Below are 19,216 nucleotides of genomic sequence, written 5' to 3' on the forward strand. Positions count from 1 at the left end.
TTTATAATGGGTTTTAATGTTTTTGTCTCGTCGCTCCGGCCGGGACAAGGCATCACAATATCTTCTTCTTCTTCTTCTGGTATTAATGGCGGTTGGCAGACCAACTTGAATGGTGCATTCCCACCACCTACTGGATAGGAGTGTGGGGCGCATAATGGTTGGGAAGTTGGAAAACAATAACACGGCATCACAATATGGTAAGGGGCGTAACATTTCCATCACACGCTTGAGGTATTCGGCCAATCACAAAGCACTGGATAGCTGGCCAATCAGAGCACACTTCGCTTTTCAGACCGATGAGCTTTGTAAAAATCTACGCGTTTCAGAAAGGCGGGGCATAGAGGAGAAACAATAATGTACAGTATGTGGAAAATAATGTGTTTTTTGAACCTTAAACCACATACACACATTTCATTACACCAAATACACAAAATAATGTTATTTTTAGCAACATCATATGACCCCTTTAAATTTCAGTTACAATATGTGTACAATTAACACAATATGTTCAATGTTTTGTTCTTATAGACTACCATTCAATTGTTTGGGGTAAGTATTTTTAATGCTTTTGATAAAAGTGTCTTAGTCTTACCAAGGCATTTATTTGATCCAAAATACAGTAAAACAGCAATATTGTAAAATATTATTCGTTTTTTTTTTTTTAAGCTGAATTTTCAGCAGTCATTACTCCAGTCTTCAGTGTCACATGATCCTTCAGAAATCATTCTCATAGGCTGTTTTGGTGCTCAAGAAACATTTCTTATAATTATTAGCATTGGAAACAGTTGCTGCCTAATATTTTTGACACATTTTTTTTAGGATTCTTTGATTAATATAAAGTTCAAAAGAACAGCATTTAATTGAAACAAACAAACAAAAAATTGTAATGTCTTTACTTTCAATTTTGATCAATTTAATACATCTTTGCTGAGGTAAAAAAAAACAAAAAAAACTTACTGACCTCAAACTTTTGAACAGTAGTGTATTATAAATTGATATATTATCTACCCTTCTATACATTCTGTATATGACATGATACTAGGGCTGCACAATAAATCGCATACGATATTTAACGCGCATCTTGTAAAGCACAATATAAATGCAAGTCATACTTTGGCATAATATTTCATTATTATTTCTTAGAAAAGCAGTGAAGCCATTTTGATAAAATTTTGATAATATTTGAAAAATATTAGGAAGACCTTTGCAGACCCTCATGGCTGTGTATCAAGTTCAATAATTCTTAAAATATCAGAATTTTTTTATGAAAAGGTAAAGTTATAAAGGGTAAATGTCATGTGGTGCAACCCCCACCTAAAAAGTTTTTTTTAATATAAAATTATATTTTTATATTTATAAAATTAATAATTATTTTTTAATTATGATTGAGATGTATTCATCTTAAGGTCTTTTCACAAACACTTCTGTCCCAAACTTTCACTTCTACGTTAAACTTGACTCATGGCTTACTTATAATTGTCTCTGCATATTAAACTTGGGCAGAAGAAACTATTATAACAGAAATGCCACTTTAATCTACAAAACCCTTTAAAGGGGTCATATGATGCTTTTTTAAAGATCATTATTTGGTGTATTTGGTGTAACAGAATATGTTGACATGCTTTAATGTTCAAAAAACACATTATTTTTCAAATACTGTACATTATTGTAGGTCCTCTATGCCCCAACACACAGCGTCTCAGTGACATGGCTGCTTCAACACTAACTGCTGTTACTGAAACCATGCCTTCTTTCTTTGCGTGCACATTTGGGCGGCATTATGCTAATATTTCCACATAGTGAGGTAGATATGTGGGGGCGTGTTAGAACGAGCAGTTTTAGGGGGGCGTGGCAGAGTCTTAACTTTGATAAAGAATATCTCTTTGGTTTTGAGACTTTAGTCTTTGCAACTTCAGGGATCTTATCTATGCACAATCAGCTTGTAACACTCCAAAGAGAAAGGAAAACTTGAAATCGCATCATATGACCCCTTTAAGCTACAAAGTGCTCAGCTGAGGAAGTGTGAGGCAGGGCAACCGTTCCTCTGACAGACTGAAAGCTAAAGCTAAAAGCCTTGCTGTGACTGCTGTACCGAGGGCCTTTCGGTCTCTGTCCCCATCCGTTATAAACCCTAATCCCCTAAAACAACAATCACAAACACTGTTACGCAGGCAAGCCCTGAGCTGCCTTACACAGCTTTAGAGAGAGAATAATCGAGCGCGTCCCTTAAAATCTGGCCCACATGCGCGTGTGAGCATTGCATAATCAGCCAAACCATGTCTGAGGCTAAATATGGTACAGTTAAAACAATTATGAGGCAAGCACTTTGGCCAGAGATCACACACACAAGTAGCTTATAGCTGATGTCATCTACAGCCCAGAATATCAACATCACCCAAAGCCACAGAAATAAGCATGTGAAAACAAAAAGATGGGATGTTTTCAAAAATGGCCACAGACACCAAGAGAATATAAAAATGAATGAAAAGACTAATAATAGAGCTAATGGACGGCTGACTTCCTAGTGAAGACACGCGTGTGTGATGGGCAAACATGCCATTAACATTTGATGCTGAGAGTCGACTAAATACAGCAACTCTCAGACCAGTCGGATATGCATTATTCAACACCACTAGACATTACGTGGCAATACGCTAAAAGAGAGAGCAGAACAGAGTTAAGAGCTTGAATGGTTTGTTTTCTTGCGTACAATGAGAGGTCGTGTCAGAGATGTGGGAATGTATGTGTACAGAGTTTTCCTGAATGCCACAACCTTTAGTTCGAGATGATGACACAGCAAGTCCACCAGGCCTTAAAAGTCACTCAAATACTCACAAGCTTGTACAACCGACACCCGGCCTAAAAATGAGAGAGTGATGGAGGGAAAAGACAGAGAAAGAGAGAGTGATGGAAGATGAGATGCCACTGGGGTATTCCAGCATGGATTAGTGACAGAGAGGTTATGTGTGTGTGTGTAAGAGGAGTGGAGGGATGGAGGTGTAATCGATGGTTTAAAAGGTTTTCAGTCACACCAACACACACACACATACAGAATTCTCCCTATGAAATACAAACCTCATCTGAACACACACACACACACACACGTATAGAGTACATGTCAAGCACCAATATCATCTCGTCTGACTGTGGAAGTGTCAGAGGTGTGTGATAAAACTCAAATGGCACTTTAAATCTGAAGAGTGTAATTTTTCAATGTTAAAATACTCAAAGTACTTCCTTGAAATGGCTGCGAATGTGCTGTGTTTTTTGTTGAGCATCCAGACCAGCTCAACACAACAACAATGGCTCAACCAATAGCGTGAAGCCAGGGGCGGGACTATCTGTCTTTTCAAGCAGAGAAATGAAAGAATATTTGAGAAACCTGTTTGAAAACAGTCATTATATTTTCTATTATCTATTCCGTTTGCAATTTATTTGAAATTCAGTTTGGATTTCGATTTCGGCCTCCAACGATTATGAAAATATAATAATCGAGATAAAACGATTATTGCGCCCCATTCCGCCCCCTTTCCAGCAGTGCGCTTTCACTCCTCCATAAAAGCCCATTTTCACGTGTAAGTCAGTAAAATCACGTAACGTTACTTTTGCAAAATGGGACGTGCTTGAGTTATTAAAGTTGATTCGATTTATCAATGTTTTTAGAAGCGCAAAAGAGAACTTGCGCTGTTCCTCAGAAGGCTTGCGCTCAGAGACGAAACAGAACACGGACATCTAAAGTCATCTTTTACATCTATAATGTAAGCACCTAAACAGTCAAATACACGCAAAAATGCTTCAAAATGCGGCGCTTAGTGATTATTCACGTAAACCTTCGTCGGTTATGTAATAAATTAATGTAAACAGATGAGAATGAAAATACGTGTGTAACAGTAAATTGGATCCGTGCGGCTCTTAAAGTGACAGCGGGCTATATTCCTGCTGCCGACTGTGGGCTTAATATTAATCAAACAACAAAAGACAAAGACAAAATCACTCACTGCTCTTCACAGAAGGTCTTTTGTAGCTTTAATAAGAAACAAAGGAAGTTTAATTCTTACAGTGAAGACTATGCTGTTTTATTTTACATTTGATTATTCGATTTCTATAGGCTGTTAACTGAATGCTTTAGACTTGCATTAATTATTTTTTTTGGTTATATGGCCCACTAATACCCTTGTTAAATAATCGTGATTACAATATTGACCAAAATAATCGTGATTATGATTTTTGTCATAATCGAGCAGCCCTCATGTAAGGTATAGCTAACTAAAGTAAAACACACACACACACATCTGTTTGTTTTTTGAGGACTTCGTTGACAGTCATCATCTTTAGACTAATGAGTTAACAATACGAGTTAATGGCATTTTCTGTCTAAATGTGTAAATTAAAAAACATTGAATATTATAATATGAATATAGGCCTAATTATTTTTGCTATTCTGTTTGGTGTAGTGATGAACAAATTAGCTACATAAACCATATAAAAAAAACACTGAACTGTTGCAATGCTTCAGATTCAAATTGAAAGACAACTTTATGTATTCATTTTTTCAGCAATTTCATCTTTCAGATATACTTTCTATGCTTAAATATTTAAATTAAAAACTATTAATATTCTTTTTTCCACTTTTCACAATTTGGTGTAGTTTTGGTGTAGTTTGGTGTAGCTTAAAAACCCACTGAACCTTGTTTCACATTCAGACCTGGCAACTTGTTTCTGCGCAGTTATGTTATTTAATATAGTCATACTGAAGGCGTGTTGGGTTAAAATCCAGTCTGCCTTCTGTGAACGTGTAACAGAATATCGCAACTCAAACAAACTGTCTACACAACAAGCGGGCAGCACGTGAGGGAAGGATGTCCTCTCTTCGCAGCTCTGAAAACATTTTCCACCTGTCTTCCATCCTGGCCTTTATATGATTAACAGCACTTAGTGTACAGGTGCACATGCACACACTCGCCTGCTCACATCCAATACATTATACACACACACACACACACACACACACAGGCCTACCCTTCACTAAACACACACACACACCCTAACTGATGAATTAGAAAGTGAGTGCCGTAAATGCCGGTGACAAACTGGTTCAAAGTTCAGAACAAACTCCAGCAAGCTCTTGAACAGGTTTCAGCACATGAAGAGAAGGACAGAGGGAAAACGAGACAGAGAGAGAGAGAGAGAGTGAACATGATCTTGCATTCCTCAGAAGAGAAGGAAAGGGAACGGGGTACAGAGGAGAGGGGGTGGGGTGGGGTGTTAAAGTGGCGCCAGACAGCATTTGAATTCCCGGCAGTTGACCACACAAACACACACTCTCACACACACAGGTTTAGACCGTGTAATGAATAAAAGTGTGTGCGCGCTGACTTTCATTATTATTTGAATAGCATTATCACAAACTCATACACATACACAGACATGTTTACCTAGCTAAATGAGGACATAACACAGACATCTATTGTTTTTTATATTATTGCTGAAACTTTAAACTAGCCATAATGCTATTGTTAAAATAAAACAATTCTATAGCTTACTTACAATCCTTTACTTTTTTATTTGTTGTTCTATCACAGTGAAGATTTTCTACTGACATCTATTCATTGTTTTTTGAGTTATTTTTTATTAGTTAATTTAATTTTATGAAATATTAAAAACATGAAAATACTGATATTTAAACATTTCATAAATAAACTTTAAAAATGATCTATGAAAATTTTAAATATTAAATATATAAATATTTTAATAAATAAATACAACATCATAAAAACATTATAAACATTAAAATATTATTTATTAACTTTAAGATTTTTTATATCTATCCTATTATGTTACTAAACCTAGTGCTTTTGATTTATTTTTTACATTTTCATTAATACATTGTTTATGTTTGTATGTCCTTGTGGGGACTGTTGGCTGCTTCTCACAATCCAGCAGATTTCAGATTCATCTTTAATGGGACATCTGGACCACACAATATTAGCAAACCTTGACCTACACACACACACACACACACACACACACACACACACCTTGTAGCAGCATCACAACACATCAAAACACATCTAACATGCTTTAACATCCAGGGATTCATGGGGAGTGAGTCAAAGGTGGATGACAGAGAAAAAGGAAACAGTATGGTGTGAGCAAAACGCTCCTTATCTGAAGTGCTTATGACCAGCACTTAACATCAGTTAACGTCTCAACGTCGCTGGATACTGCACTCAGAAAAACAAACACACAGGCACACAATCCAGGTGTTGCACTGAGTCACGCTCATGACAATGCAGCCTCTGTAAAGTACCTGTATTACATTTCTCTCTCGCAACACACACACACAGAGCAACATTCTTTCACAGCAGAGCATGCTGCATTTCATCAGGTTCGAGCACAGAAGCTCCTGATGACAGTCTGGACCCAGAACACACAATCTAACAGCAGCTGAGCTCTAATGAGCAGCCGGATCAGCACAAAAAGTGTCGGGAAAACAGCTAAGTACAGTGTGACAGAGAGAAACACAGCCACAAACATAGTTAAAGCTCTAATCGTACGAGAAAAAGATTTTAAGTCATGCTAAGACACATGACCTAAAAGTTAAACGTTTTTGTTTGTACCGCATCTGTGGAACACTATCTGTGTCAAGGTCTGAAGCATCCGTGTTCAAGAATGCCCTAAAAAGCAAGCTTTTTCAAGAATGCGATTCGATGTGTGAGAGTTAGTGCTTGAGTAAATGAGTGTGTGTGTGTGTGTTTGTGTTTGGCAGAATGCTTTTCCTGGAATGAGTAATGCCACACAGGCTGCAGTGATTTAAGCTTTGAGCAGGAATGTGGGAGGTCCACGTTTTTTCTGCAAAACAAACCAGTGTGAGAGCATGTGTGTCAGCGTTAACAGAGTGAGTGTTTGCTGAACCATAAGAAGATCGCCCTATTATCGGATGTCAATGGCGCGTCCATCAATATAAACACTTTGTCCATTATTCAAAATCAATAAACGTGGCTCAATATATATATATATATATATATATATAGTCTGTAGGACTGCGTCTCTTCTGCATCGTCCTAAATGAGTGAAAGCAGATGTCCGAACTCTCTTTGCGCAGTGCAATTATGTGCAAGTCTAATAAAAGGCTAATGGAGGTTTCTCTGAAAGTGTGATGGAAAGCTACAGTATGAAGTGTAAACAGTGGTTGGAAAGAGATGTTTAAAATCAGCAGAAAAGGTCACTTAACCTTTAGCATCTCATTAAAAAAACATATTAACATTCACAGACATAGAATTTAATAAAAATAAATAAATAATCAATTAAAAAAAGTACTGAGTCCTTAGAGTTTGTGAATGAATGGTACTTCTCTGCCTAGCTATTATGCCGTGCAATGCAGTCTGGGACATTTTTTTTTCTGTTGATTCCATAGGTACAGTCAAAGTAGCAATTGATAGTGAGCATTTAAATGTCAATGCAGATTCTTCTGAGTACTTCTCCTAAAAATTGAATATAGAAAGGTAATGTAACAGGATTATCCAAGTCCTGAGATGCTGTTTTTAAGCTTGTGAACCAGGGTTTTGCTAAATATATCAATAAAGCCATATGTTTTAATGCCCTCCCAAGTGTTTGGTTGGCACGACACGCCTTCTTAGATATCAAAGATGGCATACATATTTGAAAGCGCAACCATTAGGAGCAGATGGCATAAGGATATTAGAAGGTAAGAGGTTTTACTTTTTAACTTCCATAAAATGACAATTTTTCATGGTATGGAAAATTTTTATCAGTTCAATAAAATGCTAAACGTATTTATTTATTTAATAAATCACTTCGTATTCTTAGTCTTATCATTAATATAAAGGAATCAGGTGCAGACAGAAATAATAACAACTGAGAAGTAGTAGTAGTAATAGTCCCTAGACAGACCCATAATAAAAGTCAGGAAAAAATTGTTGCAAAGATAGGTACATTTTTGTCTACCTTTTTTTTTTTTTTTATCTAACTCTGTTATTATCATCAAAAAAGTTTTACGAGATTAGATGAACAATGCCACCATCAGTCAAAAATAGATTTTTTAGTTTGCCACAAATATTACTGTAGAGAAAAAAAACCATACAAAAAATATACCTAATCAAAGGTTTTATTATATTTTGAAATTTTATTTTATTATATTTGAATTTTGAAACAAGTATATGAGAAACAAACCAAAAAAAAAAATGTATAGAATATGTTATCAGGCATTGACCGTTTAGACAAGAAAAACAAAACAAAGAAAATTTCAATACATGCGAAAACAATTATCTTACACATTTCGGTTTAAAGAATCTGCAGTAATACTATAATATTATAAAACAGCACAGTGTAATTTTTTACTGTATTATGGCACTTAAAGAGGTGATTCACCGCTGCTGATAGATGGCCTGTGGCATTCCCTTTTGCCAAAATGGTAGTGAAACTTAACCCATAATGCACTTGGCTCAATACGACTGACCGTGAGTGGGAGATATAAAAAATGCTAAGTACTGTAATTTTCACAGAAGCCCTGGAGCTGTCAAAAATCCACCAGATGACGTGTTTTAGCTGACAATTACACCAGGATATCTGTGTGCAGGTAATGTGGAGAAAAAATACACACTGTTCATTTAAATATGCTACCGACAATTTACCAACACGAACCTGGTTGAAAATCTGCAAACTTCTGTAAGCAGAAAAATCAAAGCTCAGTTGTTTTGTGCTTGAATGGAAACCCCAAAATTAGCACCCTGACACAGCTTTACATGGTTTCATAAAGGCCTCTAAGTTCATCTTCAGTGGTTTGTCATGTTAATGAACATCCTACTGAAGGCTCCTCGGATATGTGAGGTATGCTATTGTGAAAGACATGCAAATATCAAACCACATAATAGAGCATCGGTTAAACTATTCTTTCCACACAACACTTCAATCATCAACTTTGTGTGACGCACAAAACATTTGCTTTGAATGTTTAACATTCTCCTGACGCTTGAAGAGGACGAACAGGACAGAAGGGAAGGGAAGGAAAGTGAGAGCGAGATGACATCTGACCTCACTAACCTTACTCAAATATTGTAAATCTGTAGTACTTCTGATTTGAAGAAATGGGGAATTACACAGACGAATTTAGGAAATTAGATAAGGAAATGAAACCAGGCTGACGTGGTTCATACGCTCTTCTAGAGTAACATATGTGGTTGAGGAGATGGCATCGGGCCCTCATGCCATTGGCTGCGTGGCATGTGACCGGCGGGGGCAGGGGCGTGTGCTGGAATGCAGGGTTAGGGGTGCAGCTATGGAAGGTCACGAAGTCAGGGTCATACACACACATGTTGCCCCCCTCCCCCCGATCATACACAGGGGCCTCTGTGCTTCTGTCACTCCATAAATGACTCCAACACATGGACGCTCTCGCTCGTATTCTGCGCTGCCCCCGTAACCCACTGACATGGCAAACACACACAAACCACTGTGCTCCCCTGTCGGTGGACACACCATTATTGTTCTCCAGGGGTAAAAACAAACAAAATACTATTCAACCCCAGAGGACCTCATTCATCCCTAGAAATACACCATCCGTACACTTCCAGTGAAACATTTATTCCCAACACTCCTAAATCGAGGTACAAGTGCTCCCAAGGCGAGCGATGTAAGAAAAAAAGTACAGACTTTATCGCTGCAGCGTTTAATACGGCCTCACACTTCAATGTCACCGAAAAATCCTGCCTATGTGTGTGACATTTACAGGCGTTCACAGAAATAGTATGACGGCACAATCGTTTGATGGGCCTGATGGGAAACTAGGCAGTGCGGAAAATACAAAACACGTTCGCTCGGTGGCTGTCTCGCACAAACACACACACATGCTGCCGAACAGGATACATAAGCATGTAAACATAGAGAGGTGCCTGTTGATGTTGAACTGGTTCCAGAGAGACCTGAACAACTGAGACGGCTGCATAACACTGACTAAAATGGAGCACACGGTCTCCTGTGTGACAATGTGAACGAGTGATAAAAGGCTGCTAGTTATTCGAAATTAACAATCTATTACACCTATATGGAAAGAAGCATGACAACGACACACTCACAAACACACAGGCAAACATGTAGAATAAATAGAGTAAGCAACATGAAAACCGTGCCAGGGTTCGAAATTATCTGGGACTGGGTCAAAAACGCACCTGAAATTTAAAATGTGATATAGGCTAGTTGCTATTATTTAAATGTATTTATGCAACAATTTGAATTTGATTGGCTGAGTGGAATTCTTTATAAGGGAATCATTGAATTATTCACTTAAGTGATTCAAATAACACCACTGATTCACTCAAGAACAAAACAAGGGACTAATTGAGGGAGTCATTGAATCGTTCACTCAATTTGTTTAAAACACTAACACTACCATTAAACAGACAAAAATAATAAGGTAGCTGGCTATATTCTCTAAAATGTAAGTTACTCAATATTAATTTCCTTGTTTATTTAGCTATTGCGTAAAAGCAATATCACACTTAGCAACTGTGCTGAATATCTGCAAGCATATTAATTTATTTTAATGAATAGCAGCTTATGTAATTATTCCCACTGTGAATTTATTTTAATGATTGCTTAAACTTAATTTATAAGCTATTTGCAAGGCTGACACAATATGATTGAAAAAAGTGACCTCATAAAGTTAAAAATACCTGTGGGGGCAAATACTGAATATTGAATACATTTTTGACACTGATGGCCAACACCTATCTCTTTGAAAAATAACAAACCAATATTACAAATTAAAGCTGGAATCTTAACCACTGACTCTTCACGACCATCTGATGAGACAGCACACAAATTACAGGGTTAGCCATTCAGGATACTGCTGTACTAAATACACACTGAGGCCTGATGGGTAGACCATAGTTAAACCACAGACACTTTCAGATGTTACAGAGGAAACGTGATCAGCCAGGGTCAGCTGAAGCCTATTTGTGCAGACACACAGCACCCGGAAAAGAAGGAAGCCTGAAGAGGTGCGCATCATTCTCTGAATTCATGCAAAGTGGCAGTCAGAGAGTGAGGAACTGATAAGAGCAGAGTCTCTTATCTAATGCGATTCATGTGGCGAGAGCTTTTTGATGAAGTCGATAGTGTCAGTTTTACAAGGACTGACAGACACACACATGACTTTTATCAGGATGCACGCCATACCAACGCTTTTGTCACCTCCTGTTCTCATAACAAACCACGGCTTTCAGAGAAAATGCTCTCTCACCGAAATGCGCTACGTATTTATACCGCTGTGGGTGTTTGCAGGTAAGAACACAGACTGAAGACATACTAAAATCTGATAAAGAGTGAAGCACTTGGAAACCACATCCTATACTCGGTACTGTATCTTCGTCTTACTCTCTTACTCGCTCACTCGCTTGCATACTCAGCAGCTGAGCTCACCTCGTAACTATCGAGGTCAGAATGTGGCCTGCACAGCCGTAGAATGATAAAACCGCAAGGTACTTGTAGTAGTTATTGCCACCTGACTTAAAGCAACATTTCATCCCGTCTCTGCACCTCATCGCTGACGTTCAGCTTCACAAAGTCAACATACATAAAAATGCCAACGTCTGTGGACTGAAGATGAGATATGTGTGATACGAAACTTTTATCTTGCAAAAAGGGTAAACCAATGCTACTAACGCAAGTATGTATTTTTGAGCAGGTCAAGAGGTCAACCACAAAACCTTCATCAAATTTCAATTTTATGCACCTTCTTAGTTAAAAACACACTCCATATGGGGAAAAGTTTGGATAATGTTGTCTAAACAAATCACAGCTGAAAGTAAAATGTGGTTTTCGAATGTGTTGATATTGGTATCACAGCATATATAATGAACTTATGAGGTAATGAGTTTCTTTTAGATATTTTCACTGACAACTCACACATGCAAACATGCAGACAGTCTTTGGGATATAGTAATATTCTTTATTAAAAATATTAAAGAAAATAACTTTAGCTAACCCAGGCTTTCAAACTCACAATCAGAAAAGGCAAGAGGGGCTAGAGGGATTTTAGATATAATAATTTGCACTCGGCCAAGATGTCACTACTGGTAGTCTTGAAATAAAAAGATGATAAACAAAAGTACTTGCAATTTAACATAGGCTACTACATACTATAAAAATGAAGAGGTCAGCTAAAAACAACAAGTTTAACTTGTGAGGGAGGGAAAAGCAAGGTTTTTAAAAGTGAAAGTGACCATGAAGTGGTAAGACTTCACGCAGAGCCGGACGATCTTTTTTAAGGCCAGTCTACAGCGCGAGACAAAACTACAATGCATCGCGCGCTTAGACACTCGGTAGGTTAATGGCGTAGCGCGCTCGCAGCTTTGATTAATATAATAGTTAAAAGTCCTTAAAACTTCGAGCTGCGTGGGTGGCGGGGTACGACCGCTGAGAAAATCGTGATGTGAGAGAAATGATTGTGAATCGTGATTGAGGGAGAGAAAGCGAGAGTGTCTCAACATGGATTCCCAAACATGCCACAATAGGCCTCCTGAACACGGCTACTGAAACTTCCTGTAGTTGGCGGGACAGTAGCAACTTCCCAAGTGCATACTGGACAAGTAGATACATGTTAGGAAATGAATACTTGCGGCAAGTATGCTAACAGTGATTAAAGTGAATTCAAACTACTGGAAAGCATTCATCATAAAAGTAGGCGATCCTTTCACCTAACGGGATATTAGTGCGCAGCTCTGTGTTATTAGGCTTCACTGCACTTTACAAGCTTAAAGGTCTATATTTAAAACCCAAGAAACTGGAGCGAATGCAAAGTGGTCCATTTGTAAACAAAGTAACATGATAATTAAATACTCCGGTGAGAAAGCGGGGCTTCCATTTTGAATGTGCCATGCTACTGCTACAGGCGCAGAGTGCGAGGAGGAACATTTTTGGGGGAAAAAAGGTATTTAACATTTTGAGGGGAATTCACGGCATCGATTTCGACATACTTCCAAGAACGACAGAAGTACAAGCTGCTGTTTTAAACTTGTAGCATTCAACCGGTTTCGCGCTGACAGGACTGGAAGAAACTGAAATGAAGCGGTCATTAGGTTTGAATGTAACTATTTAAAGTAAAACCGCAAACTTGAGAACTTGTTAACATTAGGACTACTAGAATGAACAGACTGAGCTGGACTACACGTCTAGACTACACCGCGACACTTGAGGTTATTAAAATGAATGGACAACTGACCGCATTATTTATTAGTTTGAATATTTGAAAACTGCCATTCAAGTTCACGAGTTAAACACATATGAGTTTAACCATATAATGCAAGCCAAACAAAAAATAACCGAGTAGTGAATCAGTTGACATGTCAGAGTAATAAATCGTCGAAAAATAGTCAACTTTTCTAAAAGTAAAAGTCAGTTGTCGTGAAACTAATAACGTTACATCCATTTTGACATTGCTGACTGCTCAATAAAGTTGATGTTTTGTAAAATCCTGACTCGATACACTGGCTCAGCTCAACAAGCTCACAAGTCGAAGTTGTGGCAGCACTTGATAATGAATGCCTGGGTAACTTACCCGCGTCCCCCGGGGTTTTCATGGTGAAAGTTATCTGCCCCTAACACACAGCGAGCTGGGGTAAGTTGTCAGTTCAGCAGTGGCGAGACTCGGCCTCTCCCGCACCCCCGTCTCCAAAAGGCCAAACTTTTGTCCAATGATCAGCGCTCTTGTTGCTCGCGCAGAACGACTTCTGGCCTCTTTTCGCGATCCCTCCAAACCCCCGACCGTCAGCGCTGAGTTTGGGAAAGCGGCTCGGTAACGTACTTCCACTGGCGCGGCGGGGCGGGACGGGAAGGGGTGCAGCGGAGTTCCGAAACAGCGCTTTGCCGTCTGTCCCGGGAGCGATCGATACAATCCCAACACCGCAGGAAAGCAGCGCTCCGCGTCTCACTGTTACAAACTCGCGCTCTTGATCCCTGATGATGATTTTCGCAACATTTTATCCTTGTGTTAGTTTGTCATCTGCTCTCCCGAGGCTCGCCATTCGCATTATATCAGTCAGTTTCCCATTCTCTCTTTCACACCGACTTTTTTCCTTCCTCCACTCTCCCTAGTCTGAAACTACTCGCTGTCTCCTCCCCCATATCTCTCTCTCTCCTTCCTCCACTCTCCCTAGTCTGAAACTACTCGCTGTCTCCTCCCCCATATCTCTCTCTCTCTCTCTCTCTCTCTCCCTAGTCTGAAACTACTCGCTGTCTCCTCCCCCATATTCTCTCTCTCTCTCGTCGTGTTTCGCTCGCGCCCACAAGCGCAGGGGGAGGAGGAGGGGAATGGGGCATCGGCTGAGTCACGCCCCCTCACCACGAGCCGGGCTGGCGTCACTGCAGCACGAGGCGTCGTTATGGAGACCGCCATAGCCACTGTCCGTGATGACATCACATCCGTGTCCTACGAGAACTTCAGATTCAGCGTCATCGCGTCCGTTAACGTCAGTTCTCTTTCATTTAATGATAATTATCTACCCCCATCGAGAGGTAGGCTAATAGCTAGTGCATCGAATTATGATTTCCGGAATGTACCCCTCAAGATCAGAGACTCAACTCTAAGGGCACTTTTGGCCACTCAAATATTTTCTATCAAAACAAAATGTCAAATATTCTGTGGCTCATGTATCATATATATATATACATCATACAGTTGTATAATGGATTTTTTATATAGGCCTATATTTGTTAGGGCCAATGACAAATAAGCCTACAATATATTTTCCAAGGTAACAATTTTTTTTATTAGCCTACCAGTTTCATAAATATACATTTTACATCAAGACATTTTATATAATATGTCAAGATATTTTTTATATAGTATACTACATTTGACCTGGAAGAAAAAAACTTTTCAAAAGTGATATTTAAAAATAAGTTAACACTTTACAATAAGGTTCCATTTGTAAACATTAGATAACTACATTAGTAAACATAAACGAATAATGAAAAATACTTCAAAAGCATTTAATGTTGATTCCAACATTTAGTAATTTAGTAATTGCTCTTGCTTTTTTAGAAAAAACAATCCAACATTATTTTTGAAAGAACTAAACGGCACACAAAAAAATAACAAAATCATTTTCAGAAACTAAAAACATGAGAAGTGTATTCAAGTACTATATATATATATATATATATATATATATATATATATATACCCCACAGCATGAGGCTGCTACCAGCACACACCAGACCAGAGACTCTTGTTTCTCACAGTCTGAGAGTCCTTTAGGTGCTGTTTTGCAAATTCCAAGTGTGTTTTCATGTGTCTACACAGAGGAGAGGATTGAGTTTGGCCTATCTCCACATATGATCATGGAGCTCAACTAGAGTGACCATCGGGTTCTTGGTCACTAATCTAACCAAAGCCCTTCTCCATTAATTGCTCAGTTTGGTCAGGAGGCCAGCTCTAGGAAGAGTCCTGGTTGTTCCAAAAGTCTTCCATTATGGATAATGGAGGCTACATGCTTCTGTGACCCTTCAATGAAGCAGAATTTTTTTTATGAACTCTTGCCCAGATGTGTGGTTTGATGCATTCCTGTCTCTGAGCTCTACAGGCAGTCCTTTTGACCTTTGCTCTAATATGCATTTTTAGCTGTTAGACCTTTTATTTAGACATGTGTGCCTTTCCAAATCATACCCATTCAGTTGAATTTGCAACAGGTAACATTTACAAGCAAAATGAATGCTCCTGAGCTAAATTTCAACTGTCCCAGATAAGTCCCAGATGCAATGGAATCATTTACGTTTTTTATCTTTAATAAATTTGCAAAGATGTTAAAAACCTGTTATTTGTTTTGTCATTATGGTGTATGGAGTGTAGATTGATGTGGAAAAAAAGTAATTTAAAGCAGTTTAACATAAGGCTGCAACAAAACAAAACGTGAAAAAAATTAAGGTTCATGCGATGAGATGAGATTACACATTTTGCCACCCCTTATATTAATCATTAAAGGGGAGATGAGAAGTAAGATTCAGAAACATATAACATGACCTTCCTCAAGTCTCATGACTACATGAAAATTGCCAGTAAAACAGAATAATGTTACCTAATGACCACAATCCCATTGAATTCTGTTGGCACGTGCGTGAGAGAGAATGAGAAGTGTGCAGTGTGAGAAAGCGTGCATGTTCATTTCCTGCATGATTTGAATGTGATCCATCTGCTCAAGCATATACATCCTGTTTTAAAGCTGAGCACCTGAATCATAAAAGGACCCCCCTCCCTCACTCACTGGAGAACAGTTTTTGAGTAAATGTGATGTCTCTCATGAGCAGTGTAGCATGTCTCCTATTCTAGTTTAGTACATCCTACTGCTAGAAAACAGGGGACAACATATCTTTAAAGGTGCACTAAGTAATTTTATTTCTCCTTAAAAAAAAGAATTTTCCCAAATAACATAATTCAACCATCATCAGACACCTTTTCAGTAAAAACATTAATAATGTTGCAAACTATTGCTTTTCATGATACTGCATTCATTCCACTAGGTGTCACTATAAATCTAATATGGCTGACATATCTATGGAAGCCTGTTTCTGCCGCGAAAAATTACAAATAAAAAAAGGTAATTGCGACTTTTTCCTCGCAATAATAAATTTATTCTCAGACTCTGTTCTCAGAGCCGAGACTCTTAGAATTGCAACAAGTTATAAACTCAAAATTGCGAGACAGAAACTCGCAATTGAGGGGGAAAAAAACTCAGTATTGTGAGATATAATCTGAGATATAAAAACGTCAGAACTGTGAGATAAACTTGCAACTGCCAGAACAAAGACAGAATTGTGAAATAAAAAGTCAAAATGAAACTTTGTCATTTTGTTTATTCCATGGTGGAAACAAAGAAACAGAATTGCGAGGGGAAAAGGCAGATTTACAAGATGTAAACTCAGAATTGTGAGTAAAAAAGTCTGAATTCTGAGTTTATATCTCACAATTCTGTTTCTTTGTTTGCACCACATATTAAAAAATGAAAAAAAGTTAGCAGTGATTTTTTTCTTCACAATTCTGCCTTTTTTCTTGCAATTGCGAGTTTATATCTCACAATTTTGACTTTTCTTCTCAGAATTTCTAGAAACAAAGTCTGAGTTAAGATATAAACTCAGAATTTCTAGAAAAAAGTAAGAATTGTGAGATAAAAAGTCACAATGACCTTTTTTTAATTCTGTGTGGAAACAGGCTTCCACATACTATACATATCAGCCAGCGCAACATGAACAAAACATCTGTTAGAATAACACTGCTTTAAGTATCAACAGTTCATGTGGTTTAGAATTAAATTTTTAGTTATTCATCAAATTTTCTCAAATCTATGTGATGGGAACGTTAAGGCAAGACTGACAGGATGGTCTGTACTTTTATGAGCTTTAACCTGATCAATTGTCCTTTCCTTTGAGAGGAAACTGTTGTCATTGTGCTGTGAGTTGTAGTGGTTCTCAGGATTATGCTTCTTGTTGTTATTTGTGCTAGTCGGGCTGCAGAGTGTCAGCAGTCATTTCTGGTCACAGGAAACAGACGTACCTCAGATAAGCATCTCAGCTCCATAATGCTGCTGCTGCAGTCCGTGTGAACGTGTGTGTGTGTATGTTTTGGAAATATCCAGTGCTGTCACATCTGTCGGAGACACCCTCTGTTTTCTTTCCCCAGGAAAGAAAACAAGAGCAGTTATTGGGATGGGCAATTTCCTTTGACCGTAATGGACAATAATACAGTCGACTGTAGCGAATCAGCTCATGGGGAAATATGAATAATTAATCATAACTAGTTATAATTAATTATAAATATTTAGATCCGCTGTAGATATTTACTTGACCTCTCAGGGTCAACTGTCTGTCAATTCTAAGAACGTTAATTTCCTGGTTAAGGGAAATAACTTTCTTACTGTACAACTCTACACAGAGCCTGTAGCATAAATCTGCATGATTAGGGACTCCAGATATGAGCAAACAATGAACAACGTCAAGTGTAATACAAGTAAGACTTTATTAACTACATAAACACTTAAACTGGTCCAACATACTACATAAACACTTAAACTAGTCTAACATACACAGTCCATAGGTCCTCATATGGCTTGTTAACTGAGGGGTGTTACAGAGTATTTGTTAAATATAGCTAACAAAATATATATTGTGTGTTTGATTGGTCCAGACGCTACAGACTATTGTATTTACACACAATTTTCCATTTCCTCTCTCTCACACTTGCATCTTCTATTTTCTACTTCCTTCTCTCTTGTATCTTTGTTTCCCAGTGTGCTGAAATGTCTTCAACTTAAAAGAAAATCTTTCTCGTTCTGCTAACTGCTCAATCACATATTCTACACTCTCCGTCTCTCTGCCAAAGCACAGTACATTCTGCTGTCCGATTCATCCTATTCATCCTTGTACTGTTGTACCTTGCACCTTCACTTTTGTGTTATTCATCCACACCATTATTTAGCCCCATCAACCTTCTCTTCCTCCACATCCTCCGCTCTCCTGATTCTCTTCCACTCCTGGACTCTATGTCAAGTCTTTTATCACAGTAAACTCAAGGTTATCAGTTTCTAAGAAAAGTTCCTCACTGTTCTGGCTCTCACATGCAGTGTGTTTATGTTTTGACACACAACTCGCCTTCTCCTCTGCACTTTGTTTATGTTTAGGTATAACCAACAGCTCTCTCACTCACAAAGTCTACTGGCTTCCCACAAACATAGATAAAGCTGGAGTGACTGGAGAAACACTATAGTCAAAGTTTGGAAACCCCTACTCTTTGGTATATTTTCACTTCTGTATGGAAGCTGTTTCCACTTTAACATTGACTGTGTGACACTTTACAATAAGGTTCCATTTGTTAACATTCCCTAACAATGAACCAGTGATTATGAGATAAAGTTCAGTATAAGAAATAATGTTAGATATACAGTCATATATGAAGATATAGTCACATTGTGTGATATTAAAGGTGACATATCATGAAAATCTGACTTTTACAGGTTTTAAGTGCTATAATCAGGTCCCCGGTGCATCTACCAACCAAGGAAATGTGAAAAAGATTAACCCAGTAACTTTGTTTCGGTAAGCCTTTTTCTGCAAGCGTCTGAAAAAACGAGCGCGTCTGATTTCGCTCCCTTGGTGACGTGGCAAAAGGATCTCATTATAATATTACCGCCCCTTAATCTGTAAGTTT

General features: G+C 38.2%; 1 protein-coding gene and 1 long non-coding RNA gene across 2 annotated transcripts in view; one reads left to right on the forward strand and one right to left on the reverse strand.

The window, feature by feature from the left end:
* LOC107717433 (ETS domain-containing transcription factor ERF-like) overlaps positions 1 to 14,153 on the reverse strand; it is a 54,271-nt gene extending 40,118 nt beyond the window's left edge. The window contains exon 1 of the mRNA XM_016524181.1: positions 13,577 to 14,153. Within this exon, the coding sequence (XP_016379667.1) occupies positions 13,577 to 13,598 (22 nt within the window). The 5' untranslated portion in view covers positions 13,599 to 14,153. The remainder of the gene's footprint in view (positions 1 to 13,576) is intronic.
* The window catches only part of LOC107717436 (uncharacterized), a 10,321-nt gene continuing 3,932 nt past the window's right edge, over positions 12,828 to 19,216 (forward strand). The window contains exon 1 of the long non-coding RNA XR_001637315.1: positions 12,828 to 12,949. This is a non-coding gene — a long non-coding RNA (uncharacterized LOC107717436). The remainder of the gene's footprint in view (positions 12,950 to 19,216) is intronic.

Source organism: Sinocyclocheilus rhinocerous, unplaced genomic scaffold, assembly GCF_001515625.1.
Source record: "Sinocyclocheilus rhinocerous isolate Xijiao unplaced genomic scaffold, SAMN03320098_v1.1 scaffold1622, whole genome shotgun sequence".
Lineage (NCBI taxonomy): Eukaryota > Metazoa > Chordata > Actinopteri > Cypriniformes > Cyprinidae > Sinocyclocheilus > Sinocyclocheilus rhinocerous.